We start from the raw sequence: 16835 nt of genomic DNA, 5'->3' as shown, positions 1-16835 counted from the left end.
ACGTACCCTTCCACACTCCGTTCAGGCCCCAGTTGTCAAAACTGGGTGGATGGGGCTATCCACCGGATAAATCTCTATCCAGAGAATAGTGCAATTGGTTTACCTAATACTTATCCAATAGATAGCGATTTATCTGATGGATAGCGCTTTCCAACGTTTGAACAGACGGGGCCACAAGGAAACCATAAGTAATCAAGACGTCTTAAAAACAAAATTGTTGACCGTCAGTTTAAGACGTTAAACCCTGAAAACTATTACCCTGATGGGAGGGACATACCCGTTGAGGCCAAATAACGGAGCCACCCCACCCCCTCCGGAAAAACTGCGTAATTTCCAACGCGATGACGTTTTTTGGCACGGAAGGCTAATTCAATTTATCTTTTATATTTCTTTAATCTTCAACCCGTAGCCAACCTTGCCCGATCAACGAATATTTTGTTTGACGCATGTCAACTTATGACGTCACAACGGCTGACGTCACCAAAGTGGGTTTAGTGAAATTTTAAATTATGAAGTCGAATTTGCATCATCTAAAAGAGCTTTAGAAGCGAAGTAAAACAATGAAAATAGTTTCCTCGCTACGACAGGCACGATTCTGGGTCAATGGAAGGAAAAATATAATGTTTCCATAAATCTGAACTGGAGTATTCACCAAGTCGTCTCCTCTCCTGGTTGAAGTCGACTATTTGGTCTGCTTAAGCCTTTAAAAAACGGGGGAGGGGGGATAATCAACAAAGTTTTATACAGGGAGACTTCCCCCGAGGTCCAACCCCTTACCCTTTTAAAACCATTTTTGACAGAAAATCTGCCCCTTTCATATACGTTCTATTGACAAATGGCACCCCTTTAAATAACGTACCTAGTTTAGACCTTTCATCCCTTTTAACTGCTGTAAATCCACTGTCTATATAGAATCTATGAATCACAAAGCCAAAAATGTTTTCTCCACTTTTCGCGGCCGATAAAATGCATCTATGAGACTTTTGGCTCTTTCAGTTACAGGCCGAAATGACAGATTTCCCTACCCTTTCATATATTTCAATAAGTGAAATCCCTACCCTTCCACGTACCGGCCCGAACGCTTGAAAAGTACCCCTTATCGGGCGGAGTATTATAGGGAGCATACCCCAGGGAGTGAATGCTGGGAAAGCAAAGAAAAAACAGCTGAAAAACCGAGCAAATAACCCTTCGGGAAGAAATATAGCGGGCACTTCGTGACTCTGTTTTTGCCCATGTATCATCAAGTGCTGCCAAAATTATTCTCTCTTGGTGTTTGGTGCTGCCAATGTCTGGCCCCCAAACTGCTCATAATCGTCTGCAAGAAGCAAACTCTGACAGATGCCGTGCGTGCGATATCGGCAGGTGAAAAGCAAACCCGGAGGCACACATCTCGCGAATTAAATCGCTAGAAAAACTCATGAAACACAATAAAAACAGGCGAGGTTGTGGCCTTTAATATTAGCGTCGCGTGATTGCCGTATCACTAGTATCCTCCGTAAAGAAAAGTTGACCCTTGGTTCGAGACCGAGCGAACTCTATTTTTTGATGCGTTCAATTGATCGCATTTCGTAGCTGACAGCGTAAAGAAAAATTCCTACAGATGCCCACCTGAGGGCTTTGAAGTCCGCCACTGGAACGCCCTGACTCTCAATTGCAAATGTCGTTCCCGGCTTATGTTTTAAATTTTGTTTGGTAGAGTACTTTTAGTCTTGTTAGAGTATCCGAATTAGAACGTGGAGGGCCGTGAGCTCGATTCTCTCCTGGAGATCAGGATTTTTTCTGAGCTCTCTGGTGTTAGAGTTCTCTTCCTCCAAATTACACTACTTGAAACCTAGCGTTTAAACAAGACCTAGCTCGAGTCGCAGTGTTAAGTCAGGAAAATACGATAAATCTAACCGAATATCGATCTCTTCATCTGAGAGCAGCCAATGTTACACGGCCGCGGTCTTGTTCTCGAGCTGTTTTTCGTATTTCGAAAATTTAAAAAAAAGAACTTACCTGTCCATGAAACAGGGCAATATGTTTTTATTTAGAGAGCAATTTAAAAAGTATGTAATTATACATCATATACAATACATCAATGCTACTTCTGCTAACTAGTTTACATAGTTTAAGCCAACAGTTTATAAGTTTTCCCTTATCTCATGTCATAGCTGTTTTTGAACTGAAGCATTTAAAAAGAGTTCTTTAAAGTTCTGTTTGTCTCTATTAGTCTTCAGCCTCAATTTTAGCTATTGCTCTAGCTGTAAAAATTTCAATGACTGCATCAGGAGACTTGTGCTGCATCTGATCAGATATAAATGAAAAATAAAAACTGCCCTTCCTATAACTACAATTGCAGCAGCATTCCATGATGTTTTCATTATAAATCTTAAAACGGAAAAACTGCACTCCTCAACAAAGAACGTTCAAGATTCCTTGGGCTTTGTCATCATTACGTTGATTAGTCTTTTCTTCTATTGTTGATGAGCTCTCCTTATTTTGTTCCTTTTAAATTTATTATGAATTTAAAGGTCGGACCTGTGTCATGCGTTTTATCAAATTTCTCACATCAGCATGAACTGCCACGAAAAAGAGGGAAACATAAAAAAAATCGCTCAGAACATAAACAGAAGATATTAATAACAAAGCAGATACAAAATTAGACTTGAAGAAGATTAAACAGACTGAAATTGTGCGTTTTTGAAAACTTGTTAGCCCAACAATTTTTACTAAGTTCATTTTTGTGGTTTGTAGTTTTATATAATGCAGTGGAAAGTACATTTGTTGGACGTGAAGCTGTTAGTAATTTTGTCGTTGACGAATAATTTTTTTCTTCGTTCACGTCAAAGGGCATAAGAAAGCGCAATTGGCAATATTAGCAAAATGACTAGACAGGCGTGACACAGGCCCCTTTAATTTCATTGCATATTTCCACGTACATGGGACAATTATGTTACAAAAGAATTTAAACTACCTTCTCGAACAACTACAGTAGAACCTCGATAACTCGAAGTCTGATAACTCGAATTCCCCGCCAACTCGAACTAAATTTCCTTTCCCTTGACCAAAACATCACTGAAATTTACTCCGATAACTCGAATTCCCGCTGACTCGAACTGTTTTTCGTTTTTCTTCAGAGTTCGAGTTTCCGGGGTTCTACTGTATAACGCTAGAAAAATATTTTACCGAGTCATTGAAAGTTACGATATAACCTAGTACTTTCTGCACTATTAACTGAATATTAATGTAATTGATGATCAGTTACATATTTTATCATTAAAAATTTCATTTGACAAATAAAAAAAGGCTATTGAAACTTTAGTATTCGGAGAAACAAACGAAACAGCGAAACATAGTTGTCCAATAAAAAAGCTGTTTCAGCTTTCGTTATTTTATCAGTCTGCCACCTTAACACAGGCAGCTTGCGGCAAAAAAACAAAAAGGATAATTATATTGATTAATATGTTTTCTAAATGATCAGTTAACTCTTGACGCTGAAATGTTGGTGAAACCTTGTTAAGACTTCTTGGATTTTACAGTAAAGCGGTTCAATATCTAAGGATCCAAACTACTGAGTTATTAGACAATCGTCAAAAATGACAACTGAACTGTAAAGTATTTAGTTGGTTTCATGAAGTAGATCTGATCCCACTATATTTTGCGCCTCAGTGGCTTTTCAGATGAGCTCTTTACAACAGTTCGATAATGTTAATCGTTGTGCTCGTACTCCCACACACTGCTACTCAATCGAATGGGACGTCACAACCTTCATTTTCTTTTAAAAACAAGTTAAAGATAAAGAGCTGCTTAAAACAAACGAAGGTTTTAACTAGTGTACTTGATAAAGTAGCAACCAGCTCATATTTAGGAATTTTGATAACGAACTTGTGCGTGTTTTCAAAGGAGTAGGGCTACGCCTCACTGATTTTCCTGTTTGATAATGTACCAGAGACAATGATTATATATAAAGAGCTTGGCCGCGGGGTATAAAAGAATACAATAAGGGGTTTGAAGTCATAACTTTCCGCTTTCAATATGTTGTTCAATAGACAGAGCAATGCGGAAAAAATCCTGCATTGGTTATTTTGATCTAATATCATCTAGAAGCAGTCTTGACTTGTTATCGGCACCGCTATAGTTGCAAGACAGTGGTAACGCTATGTGGAGGGCAAAGCTACCCGTTTACGTGAGTTTGCTATTGTTTGCACTTGTTGCAAATGGACGGGGAGATACACCTCTAACTGAAGAGTTATCTCATGACATGGAACAACTAGAAAGCCATGGAGGTAAGGCAGTTGATATTACCTCTGGTCACGCCTGAAAAATATTTCGAACAGGTCTTAGTATATTGTTAGTATCACTCTTCTTACCTAAGACTCTTTGCGCTCCCCAAGCCGGCTTCTTTGTAGACTTCGGTAGAACTTTTTTCTAGGTCACATCACAAAAGGGAAGTCTTTTTCCCATAAGACTACATGTGCAACAAGAGTAAGGTTTACTTACAATTTCGGTTCTTTGGGTTCAATTCACTCGTACAAACAAGCAAACTTACATGTTGTCAGACCGCTTACTGCGGTCGGGATAACTTTGGGTAAACGCTTACTCACCGGATCTCAAAACGTAAGGGCTCTTCAGTTTTTGCGATTTCCTACAGTTCTTCAACCTGCCTCGCTTCCTCTCTTACTGTCTGTTTTTTTTTATCCGTTTATAAAGGTAATTGAAATTGCTAGCATGAATAATTCGGTAATGGACTAATTTCTTAATATAAGCGGATCGGACTTTTCATTTTTGGGCTACAAAGACAATTGGCCATTCGTTTTTGCACCTGTGTCATTAAAAAAGATTCGTACGTAAAATTGAATTGTTTCAAAACGTATTCTTGGACAATACAAAGTGTCGACTGAGTGATGAGCATAAAGGGGCTTTACAAAGATCCCTGAGAACGGACGAGAAATATGCACACAACAAAGCAAAATAAAAAAAGGCCAAAGTTGAGAGAGAAGATTTAGGCTAGTTCACACTGTATCGGATAGGTTTTCGCGCCAACACGAAAAGCTTTCCGGTTTCGTATGAACTCCTATCCGAAATGTGATCTTCCACTTTAGAGATCGGCGCTGCGTAGCTTCGCTTCGTTAAAAGGGAGCTTTAGCATCGACGACGGCAACGACAGCGAAAAACTTCAGTTTTAAAACGAATTCCCGTTTTTTCAATCTTTGTCGCGTTTATTCCAATTTGGTGAAAATGGCCGCGAAGTGTAGGCGGATTTCCCAGAAGTTGATTTCTTGAGCCCCGCACTCAAGTTTAGAGAGAGAAAAAGAGATTCGTCGTCGCTTGTTTACGTCCTCCATAAAACTTGCAATTAGGCATTTTCACGTCGTAGTCGTGCAAGGACGGTAAAGAAATGTACAAAAAAGCATGATGCCTGTGCAAAGTTGTTGTTTTGCTAATATAAGCCTATTGCTTTTTTGACGTCCTCGCTGTTGTCGCCGTCGTTGTTGCTAAAGCTCCCTAAAGAAACCGCGCCGAGATCTCGTGTGTGAACAGAAGCCATGCTCGGTATGGTCTTCGTGCCGGCGTAAAAGGCCAATCCGGAATAGTAGTGTGAACACAGCGTGAATGATCCATTCATCTTCGACAATTCAATCTTGCGGTCTTGACTGAGTAAAAAAACATAACAAGGCTCTTATCTATTGTCATGGAAAATGATGAGGATAATTGATGTATTTGATTAGACAATATTTCATTTTATGTTACGAATGCGCGAGGCTTTATAGGCGACACCTTTCTCTTTTTATATTACCGGTAACAATGGAATGCAAGCGTAGTTTAAGAGGGAGCTTCAGGCGAACTTAAAATAATCGTCAATAATTTTGATGTTAATTTTGAAGTTATTCTCTCTATATTCTTTTTCATGAAAGCCATGATATTAATACCTTTTCATCATCGTAGCGAAAATATTCAGATAGATGCAAACACTGTCCGTTTTGAAATTACATTAGTTCGCGGCCCATTCATGTAAGGTACATAACTAAAACTCTTCGTGAGGAAAAGTTATCCCATGACTTTCCGTACCAACCGTAAATTATTGCCGGTTTTTAAGGTATGCCAATCACTCCTTAGCATTCAAAATTCGGCACGCTTTCCATTTTTTTGAAAGTTCTTTAAATCAATAAGACCTAACTGAAGGCAAAAATCCCCAGATATCCTAAAAAAAACAAAAAAACAAATTCAATTAACTTTACAGGCGTTAAAATCCAGCATGCCACTTACATGAAAAGTACATATGGTTTATTCAAGGAAAGTTTTATTTCGTGGGTGATAAGCAGACTATTTAGGGACTAGACTACCAGCAGAGAGGGACATAAATTGAACCTTATAATCATAAAAAAACTGTGATTGGAAGATTAAAAAAAATCAGACTAGAACAACACTCTGAAAGCAACAAAAAACTTTTTTTATTATTATTATGAAATGCAACTAAGTCCATTTCTGTTCTATTTGTGGGTAGTAAAAATCAATTCATGTTAGTTTTGCGAATTGTAAAGATGGTTTTGTTCATTAGTTTGTGAAGATAAAAGGAAAACCGTCCTAATGATTAAAAATTCCTAATTCATTAACTTTTAAATAACGTCGTTGATGTTGATAAAGAGAGGCCTTCATTTTCTCGGCTCTCTCGCGCGACGCGTCTTCTCGAGTGTAAAGATATTCACGCGCATTCGCGTCTCTCGCACGCTCTACCTCTCTGAAAGAAAATTGTGGATTAATCGGTCTATTTTACGAGAAATATTTAACTTTGTACCGTTTATTGTCTTATAGAGGACGTGGTGGACCAAGAAGGACTGGTACAGTTTGTAGAAGAAGAGAGTGGTAGTGGGGGTAAGAAGCTTACTTCTTGCGGTTTTACAGTTTACTGTATATGTCAATCTCAGCTGAAACTCACACATTAATTACTTGAGCGTAAATATAATTTAAAGAAAAACGTAAGAAATCAAACTAAATTGGAATGATTGGATCACGACTGAGAAATTAAGACAGTGACATAAGAGACCTTAAGATTCGAAGACGAGTTCGACGAAGAGGTCTAGATTTACCCCAAGGTGCTAAAGCTAATTTCAAGCTTCGAAAGAGGACCGCAACCAAAGGGCTAGACTGGTCACTAGTTTTAGTTCTAGTTAGGTTACAATTCAAAGAAACGCCATAAACAGCTTGCTCGAAACACTAGAGAGCATGTGGTCCTCCGTCCGTAGAACAAAATACGAGAAAATACTGAGAGTGGCAGTTTAGGGTCAGCTCGCTCTTCGCCTCTGGGGACACAAATCCTCGTCCGTTCTGGTCACTGGCGTTCGGTATTTGCAATTATGCACGTGGTTTATCTTCTACTGTATTGGCTGATCGAGAGAAGTCATGCGTGATCCACGTGCTTAGCAAATGCATCGAAAATTTTCGGGAAAATAATACTCAAGTGTTCGTAATTTCGAAAAGACTCGAGTTCCGCTAGGATGACCGAACAGATACCAATGTTATAGCGCCACTTATAATGCATTTCAAAGATCTAAAAGTACTCTGGATAGCCTAAAATGTGTTTTCAATGTATCTAAGAGGAAAACGGTACCCCTGATCGATGATATGCTTAGTAAGGAACTTTGGCCAACCCGGCTTGTGTTTCAGATTACTATGCAGTTGACCCTCTTTCGTTCAGCAATCTGAGTAGTGAAATAACGCACGGAAAAACTTTTAATAGTTTGACCTAGTAATGCCCTTGTATATGCAGGCAAGATGAAGTAAAACTAATACCGTAAATATAATCCCCCCACCCCTCCACCATGCAGTTAGAGCCCCATGCACCTGTATAAAAAAAAAATACATGCAATTACAAGCTCCCCGAAAATAGGTCCCCCTTAAAGCTTGTATTAAAATGAAATCAATGAAGTAATGACTCAGACAAGGAGGAAAAGTACCTTGCTAACGTTACTATTGTCAGTCTCTACTACAATTCTGATTGGCCGAGTAAACATCAAATTTTACAAAATCTTCGCAAAGCACAATGTGTATTAATCCCTTGTTTTCTACAACTTCCTTATAACAAAATCTCGTCTGAGTCTAAGTAGCAAAGAAATCTTATGTGAGGAACATGTAAAATTGTAAACTTTTCTTGGCTATTGTTTGCAACTCTTATGATAGGTCGAAATTTTTTAACTAAAAAAGACACCCTTTAAAAATGGAGTGTGAATACATATTATTTCGTAAACTGCCATTTTCTGTGTGAAAAAGAAAGCATTTCTATGTGAGGAAAGCGTATTGCGACATAACAAAAGAAAATTCTTCCCTTCTTACCCGGATCATTACTTAATAGTCCAGTTTTGAAACAAAAATCACCGCTGAATAAAAACATTAACGACCCATTCATACAGGATAAGTCTCGACATAAAGTAAAATATTCACAAGTATTCCGGCAAGTAAGTGTTTGAAATTTGAAAATACACAATAGACAGAGCAATAAACAAGTCTCCTTCTCTTTGGAATTTGCGAATATATTAATTTCAGATGGAGGCTAAGCCTGTAAAAATGGGTCTTCACTTCTTTTATTCAGCGGTCATATCGAACTGTCTCGAAACTAGATTATTATGAAGGTTTGAAGCTTAATAAAAAAAAAACATTAATTGCAAACATATTTTGATCACCTCTGCAATACCTTGTTCGAAGCTAAGTCCTGTTATAAGCTCTCTTAGAACCCCTTGCGGAGATGTATGGCCAGGGCTTATGTTCGGTAGTTTACGGTACCATGCATTTTTTTAAATATTCTATTTTTCGTTTTTAGTTTCACCTGCAGTTTCACCTGCAGTTTCACCTGCAGTTGTAAGACCGGTACGCCCGGCTGCTCCGTGCGATTCAAATCCCTGCTTAAATGGAGGTCAGTGCACCAATGTTGGCATTGGTCGCTTCACCTGCAACTGTACAGGCACTGGATATACAGGACGCACATGTGACCAAGGTAACGCTTATTATTGGAATGATATTCCTTTATCTATACGTGAAAAACAACTAAAAAATTTTTTAAAAGAGAACTTTTCAACTATTATCTTGCTCAGTATTAATCATCGCCACACCGACTCTCAAATGTTACATTTTTTATGTGTGTGTGTGTATGTGTTTTCTTTTTTCCTCTCTTTTGAATATTTTTCATATATTTTTCATAGTTTATAGGGTTTATACTTTTCTCTTTTTTTCTCCTTTAACCTAAATAAAACTGTAATTTAATCAAAGGGCAAGTAATTAGTTTAACTATATCCTGCCCTCTCCATTTATTCTTGTAACCGGATATTTAATTCTGCAAATAGCATCTTTAATTCTTCAATCTTGTAATACAATATAAATGGCTTGTAAAATAAATAAATGGAGGAAAAAATAAACAATAAACAAACAAGGTAACGCTTTGTAATCATCCTGTAAGAAACGCAACCCATTCTCTCCCAACAGCGCCATAATTCAAGAAAAAATTTCAAATTTCAAATTTCAAACAAATAGCACCAAGTTAGGGGTAGAGCTATTTTATTTAAGCACGTGAACTTTCACAACTTTTAAACTTAATCTCTCAAACGTGGCGTTTTCCACGCCACAATCAAACTGCACATTGAAATGTTTTCCAGAGGATTTTAAGCTGTTGACCTCACATTTTTCTGCAGTCACTCTTTGTATATATTTGTGTCCAGACTCCAGAGGATGGGTGATTAACTTCTTAACTTAAAAAAATTGCCAAGAGTTATGAGAAAAAGCACCTGTATTATTTATGTATTGATGATTGACATTTTTAAGATTATGAATCATGTCCTATAGTTTTACAACTGATGAGCATTTTCAGTTGGCAGTGTATCTTTCCCATTTATTTTAAAAATGTAGTCTGTTTATGAAGTTGCGCAGCGAGTACTGTGATATGCAGTACCCTAAGTATTCTGCTCATGATTAACAGAAGTCTCATGATTGCATGCCGACAGGTGAACTATTGAACCTTACTTTGTACTTGTTTTAGGCTGATGCTTTTTATTTGTCGTGGTTAAATTCAATTTGGCTGATTCCATACCGACTATTATGTCCCTTTTTAATGTGACTTTAATCAGGCTCTGACATAAAAGCTAATTCATAATTGAGACCCTGGGAGTGAGAATGAGCCTCACAGGCACTTTGCGCTGCTACTCAAAGTCGATTACAGAAATATCCATATTTATCTCAGACTGCATCTATTTTTATTGACATGCATTAAGAGAACCTAATAACCTTTCTCTGTCCACTATAGATGTTGATGAGTGCAGCTTTCGTCCACGACCATGTCAAGACGAGTGTGTGAATACTATGGGAAGCTTCTTCTGTCAATGTACTGACCCTCAGTTGAGTTTAGGTCCTGACAAACGTCGTTGCGTTGGTAGGTATCGCTTTTTGTGTAATTGCGTTCGATATGGAAGAAGGAAGGCACTTCCTATCACAGTCAACGTAGATTGTTTTGTAGCCTTCTTCTGGTGTTCAGATTGTGGAGACGTGGGACGGCTCAAAGACATGTAAAATTAATAGGAAAAATAACAAGGGGGTGGGGGTGCAAAGGAACGTCGTTTCCTCCTCTCTCCGACCCCTCTCTCCCTCCTTATTTTTTCCCGCCCTGTCACTTCGTACTTCTACTACAATCGATTATCTGAATGCCTGTAACAAGTTAACTGTGCTGGGACATCTACGTTGATTGAACAGATCTTGCCAAAAACAAAGCTGGCATCCCAGCAGATTTGCAGGGACGAATGACATCCTTACCAACTTGCTAAAAAAGACAGACCCCGGGCTAGCTGAGATTCTATGAAGGCACTCAGTCTGCAATCTTTGACACAAATTAAACTTTCAATATCGACTGATGCTCACTTTCGCGACTTACGACTCCATGGATGAAATTATCAAATGTTACAGTTCAATTCAGACAGCAGTTAGCCAGTTATTTCCCGTGTAGCCTGGTTAAAAACGTAACCTGACCTCGCCTAGTAACCTCTGCGAAGCAGCACCAAGAGCCCGGGGGAGAGGGGGGGGGGAGGGTACTCGACCAATATTTGGGTATGGGTGAGCCGCTGAGGGTTTGAAACCCTGACCATGTTTAGGACAAAAAAATTCCCAAAATACATACCCTTGTTAGGAAGACAACCTCAATTTTAGTACCCTGTTTAGGACAACTGCCTCAATTTTATTACTAGAACAGACTCGCACAAATCATGCACACTGTTTAGGACAGACTTGGGAAATATTATATAACCTGTTTAGGACAGACTCGTGCGAAACTACATACCCTGTTTAGGACAGAGAGGACGAAAACCATACCCTGCCCAGCGGCACATCCCTGTATAGGCCATATTAGAGAGTACCCCCCAGGGCCAAAAGTCTTGCTCTAATTCCTCAGACTTTGGAATTAGCCGTTAAAAACCGTCGGCATTATCTCGCGGAAGAAAGACTTTGGTCGGAATAGACCTTGTCACGGTTTGGAAGCCATCTTGACGAGTAGGCAAGCGCGTGAGAAATAACAGTGTTTGTATGAGAATCTAATATCAAATAATTTCCGTAAAACGGTTGTTCTGAAAAAATAAGAATTTTAAACTAAAGCTACACAGCATATTAATGATTCTACTTAAAAACTTTTGGGGCCATACCTGTGCTTAAATTTCTCTAGACGCTTGCTTTGAATTTTCCACATATTTTTCTGCAATTTCCCCGGTAAATTTTAGTCGGCAGGAAGAACAATTTTTACAGAAAATTGTACGGAAAATTTTAAAAAGTGGTTCTAGTGCACGTAGCTGCATGTAATGCCCTCCAATTTTTTTTTTAGGAAAATCCTTAGGAGTGAAGCTTTAATTTACAATTCATATTTTTTTTCAGAACAGCCTTTTTATGGAAATTATTCGATATTAAATTATCACGCAAACACTGTAATTTCTCACTAGGTTGCCTACTCGTCAAGATGGCTTCCAAACCATGACAAGGTCTATGACGGGAGATGAATTAATGTAATGAGCTCCATTGGGGACCTTAACTTCCTATTGGGTTAAATTTTTGCGGGCGACAAAAGGAGCCCACAATCCTAACGTCCAGGTTGTTATTACGCATGAATCGCATGTATGTAGCCAGCATTCGTTTGGACTTCCACTAAGAATGAATGGAATGCACATAACACAATTTGATCACGCGCGTTCAAGAGAACGTCTGTCACTCGTAATCCGATCACACGTGTTTTGACCATCTGTTAAGTGAAACTTACGCAAAGCACAGCGTTAGAGAAAAAGCGTTTTGACCTTGGATCGTTATCGCTGCACTCAACCTTTGGTTATTACTAGTAAATACCAATGTTATTGTTTTGCTTTCTCTGTATACTAAACCAGCGGAGGGAGTGGACCTTTACTGCGGACAGAATGAGATGACCATCTTCCTGCCCAGGCCCCTTCTCACAGGTTTGGACCAAGAGCACCTGAGGCTTCTTGACCCTAGATGCACAGCTGAAGGAAATGCAACTCACTATTTTCTATCAACCAGTCTCACAGGCTGCAAGACAAAGCTAAAAAAAAAAGGAGAATATTTTGTCTATAGCAATATTGTTTTGGAAATACCATTAAAAAGGAACCAGATAGTAACACGCGTGCGGGAGGCAGAGATCCCATTCTTCTGCTTCTACTCCAGATTTGGCGTGGTTTCGTCAGTTGGACTGAAGCCGATGAGCAAGAAGATCATTTTCTCCTCCAAAGCATTTGGAAAGTTCACCATCACTATGGACTTATTCACAAACCCACGGTAAGTTGCATTGATACTTCTGCTTATTCTAGTCAGTATTCGGCCCTTAAGCTGTTTAGCTTACCGGGCAATCATCGCTCAACGACGGTGTACTTTTGAAAAGCGAAAGCACATACTGCCACCATTCTGATTGATCTTGAAAAAATGAGAGACAGTTAAAAGCCCATCCAATGGATTCTCATTTCACAACATCCCTGAATGGAACTTTTGTTCGCACGTAACAGATTATGCTGTGGCAAAATGGACTATTTGGTGAACACAGTTTTCACAAACTCCAATTGCAGCTCGCGCCATCGACGACTACCTCCCGTAAGCGACCACATGCACCTATCCCAAAATTCTACGCTGCAAATTCTCCGATGCGATTACTAACCTGTGGATTTTGTCCGTCCCGAAAGGGCGAATTTTGGAACAATAAGAAAATCTCTAGAAAAAAACTTTTTTTTTACTTTACCTTTCCCCTCAACCGTGAGAACGATTACTCAATTATTATATTTGTCGTTCTATTTCACATGTATTTTAGATTCAGAAACCCAGTCTCTCCGGACGACTTCCCTGTGATGGTCTACATTCGGGAAAGACTGTATTTTAGGGTGCATGTCGACACCGAAGATAAGCGACTGTCGATTTTGGCCTTGAACTGCTTTGCTACCCCATCTCAGGACAGGAGTTCGCAGCCCAGATACGTTGTTATAAGAGATGGGTAAGTATATCATATTTAAACTGATGTGAGGGTCGAATGCAAGTACCTCGATAACACTCAACTCTTAATTTTTTTGGCGCCATTACATGACGTAGTTTAATTTTAGGCATTTTAGCACTAACAGATTCCCGAAGACTACTAAAGATTTCCGAAGATTTCCGAAGACTGCCCAAGATTTTCGAGGAGAAATCCGAAAACTTTTCACTTCATTTTCGTCGTTATGCATGTGAAAGATATATTTTTACAGTGTACAGAGACGATGTTTTCACCAAAAGCCCTCCAAACAATTAACAGTACATTATCTGGAAACAGAAAACATTAAAAAATTGGCCAATTTAACAGTAATTAAACAATAAAAATTACGAGAAAATGACACTAAGCACTAGACCCCATTCAGACCCTCTGAAGTCCCTGATGTCATGAACAGCAACCGGAAGTTCGATGTCTCTCTTGATTGAACGCTGTTATCTGACACAGCGAATTTGAATGCCCTTGTTTTGACTGACTCTGTATGAATTTGTCGAGTCAGACCACTAAAAGAGCGAAAATATCAACCCCCCCGTCGCCATTTTTGACGTCTGGGACGTCAACGTTCTCGTAAGGCCCCTAGTGTCTTAACTTGCTCGAAGCTATGAAGTCTTGTGAACACCCTTTTAGTTACAAGAAAGAATAGTACGTCGTAATAAAACATCCTGCCATTTAAAAAAAATGACAAACGCGATGTGCCTGATATTTTAATTTTCATGGTGGAGTAGTGTAAAGGCACCTGCACCCGTATCTCAATAAGACGCCGGCGTAGGACTTTCCATTGAAACACCTGGCTACGCCTATTTATACTCGACCCCCGATCTCAACTCAGGGCAATTTCAAAAAATAGAGACTTGAGTTGATAGCGGTCAAGTTAGGAATTTGAAAAATGTAATGTATTATTTATGAGCATCGTAGTCTTCGGGTCAATTATAGAATCAGAATAGATGCACCCATCCTATATCATATCCTGTCCGAGTATGACTCTAGTGCTGAAATGGTGTTGCATTATTTTTTGGTGTAACTGTTATATTTTTATACTTAATAATATTCTTATTATAGTATACCTTTCTCACATGCGTTCCGTGGAACAAAGGCACTATCTCGAGGCTTAGGTTGACATTCTATATATACAGTGGTTTGTGAATTGTCCCCTCAAAGTTAAGAACTATTTAATCAGACTTTAGTGTACTTTTACTTGTAAGAGGACTAAAAGCACGGGCACCCGATTAATGTTTTGTTTTCAGATGCGCAGTGGATGAAACCCTGCAGTTCCACCAACAGCCTGACAACCAAACTCAGCTTTTCAGCTTGGAAGCCTTCCAGTATGTCAGCAAACATCCTTACGTGTTTTTTCACTGCAGAGTTAAAATCTGCAACGCTAGGAATCCCTTCTCCAGGTGCGCTAGAGGCTGCATAAAACGTGCTCGTAGGAGCGAGGAAACTCTTCCTGAAGCTGAGGAGGAAAACGTGTATCCTCTGGCCCAAGGCCCATTCTCCCTGGATCGAGAGAAGAGGGAAATTAAAGCAGATGAAACCCTCGAGTCGGATCAGAGTCTGCAAGTAGCAAAGAGCGTCACTAAAAGAAGTAGTAAGTAGAATGAGTTTCCTTTACTGTTTGTTTGACAATTTACAGAGTTTGAGATAGCTACACAGAAAACAGATTAGCGTTTTTCTTTTCTTTAACGTTTTACAGACACCGCATTCGCCACTCAGTCACTCTACAAAAAGTAGGGAGAAGAAAAGCGATGATGAACTTGTGGGATCGTTTGCGTGGACGAGCGTTAGTCACGATTGGTTAATGGTTGCTTTGGGATACTATCGACAAATCAAAACTAACGCTTGTCCACAAAACTATCCCAGAAACCTTTGCATCGAAAACCTGTTCCCATTTCCTATAGATTTTGAAGTGAAAAATTATGTTTACCAGCACGATGAAAATGGAGTAAGTCCACTTCCCTAACCAACATATGTTGCAGTTGTAAAAGTACATTTCGATAACCAAGAGCCATAATTATGGCTCTTGGGATAACTCATCTGCTCAATTCTTAGCATTTACTTTACCACGTGACTATTTTTCCTCTTTTTGAGTGTTGATGTTAACTGACCAGCTACCAACATTAACAAGTCTAGAATTTTAACTTAAAACATTTCATTTTTTTTTCTAGGTTACCAGACGCCTGTCGTTGCTGCCCTTGGGGTTCTCATTAGTGTCTGTGTGATCGGTATGTCTTACATGGTGTGGCGAAAGAAACGAGGGACCGTTCGTCAGTACCAGCCGATTCACATCGACGCATCGAATTAAGCTCGTCTTTCCGAGCTATTCTACGATGCATTGTTTGTTGATTTCTTTTATGTCTGTCTTTGTGTATATTACAGTACGTAGATCAGTGAGCTGAACGATTAGATTTGTCATTCGCACATCTCCCGTAATATACCTTGTGTGCCCCCAAAGTTTGGCATAACTTTTCATTCAACCTCTCGTTTGTTGCAGTTGTCCCTAGCGAAATTGAAGACAATGCTTATGCAAATTTGGAGGGAAAGCAAGGTGCATTATGGGAGTTTTGCAAACGGATTGAAGCAGAAAAAAAAAGTAAAATTACCCGACTCAGACACAGCCTCGTCCCAAGAGCTTTTCCGCTCCACCCATTTGCTAAAGGAAAAACCCTGGTAACGAACGAGGTTGATACAGACTTACCTCTTCACAACTCCATACTCTTAAGTAATTTATGACATTCAGCGTTTTTTTGTAGCGTTTTTGCAGCCTTTTTTGTTATAGACGAACACACTTTCAGCAACGCGGGCTTGATTAGTAAGTATAATTATCGACATTACAACCATGTGATGAAAATAATTGAAAAAATCTGTTACAACTTTTTGGCGAGATTACAGTCGTCACTGAAGAAAAAGAGAAAGATTTTGCCAGAGGAAGTGTGTTCTGAAAATAAATGTAGGAGGGCAAACCTTCTGGCACACAAAAAAGGAAAAAGACTTAGTTTATCGGGAATTTTTAGATAGAAATAAAGCCAATAACAGTATAACCGTAAATGTCTAAGTTAGTTATGAAAAGAGTTTGTTGCGAAGTTTCATCTTCATAAAGTAGTGTAATGGAACCATACATTCGTAAAATAAATTTGTTTTTACTTTTGAAACGTTACCAGCTTAGTCTTTATTCACTCTTAACTCGCGATTCTCTGTCATAACTATTACCCAAGTGACTTAGGTCAAAAACATATACATCATGTGAAAAAATAACCAGTAATGACATAAGGCCCTCCTGATAATAACTAACAATTACTGGTTCTGTAATTCAGTTTTCAGC

At 39.0% G+C, this 16835-nt stretch overlaps 1 protein-coding gene across 1 annotated transcript; it reads left to right on the top strand.

The window, feature by feature from the left end:
* Positions 1-4084: 4084 nt before the first annotated feature.
* Positions 4085-16665, top strand: LOC140930248 (ZP domain-containing protein-like). The gene is made up of 8 exons (XM_073379923.1): positions 4085-4268; positions 6796-6855; positions 8798-8971; positions 10271-10396; positions 12378-12783; positions 13307-13486; positions 14761-15104; positions 15682-16665. The coding sequence occupies exons 1-8, from the start codon at positions 4142-4144 to the stop codon at positions 15816-15818; spliced, it is 1554 nt and encodes a 517-aa protein (XP_073236024.1). The 5' UTR covers positions 4085-4141; the 3' UTR covers positions 15819-16665.
* The last annotated feature ends 170 nt before the right edge of the window (positions 16666-16835 follow it).

Source organism: Porites lutea, chromosome 3 (assembly GCF_958299795.1).
Source record: "Porites lutea chromosome 3, jaPorLute2.1, whole genome shotgun sequence".
NCBI classification, from domain to species: Eukaryota; Metazoa; Cnidaria; class Anthozoa; order Scleractinia; family Poritidae; genus Porites; species Porites lutea.
This window is presented reverse-complemented; position numbering and strand designations above follow the sequence as displayed.

What these genes read in the sequence shown, in the direction of transcription:
- LOC140930248 (XM_073379923.1), top strand. Translation starts at nt 4,142, where the DNA reads ATGTGGAGGGCAAAGCTACCCGTTTACGTGAGTTTGCTATTGTTTGCA. An exon ending in TGACAAACGTCGTTGCGTTG is followed by an intron (nt 10,397 to 12,377) that starts GTAGGTATCGCT and finishes ATACTAAACCAG; the next exon opens with CGGAGGGAGTGGACCTTTAC. An exon ending in TACGTTGTTATAAGAGATGG is followed by an intron (nt 13,487 to 14,760) that starts GTAAGTATATCA and finishes TTTTGTTTTCAG; the next exon opens with ATGCGCAGTGGATGAAACCC.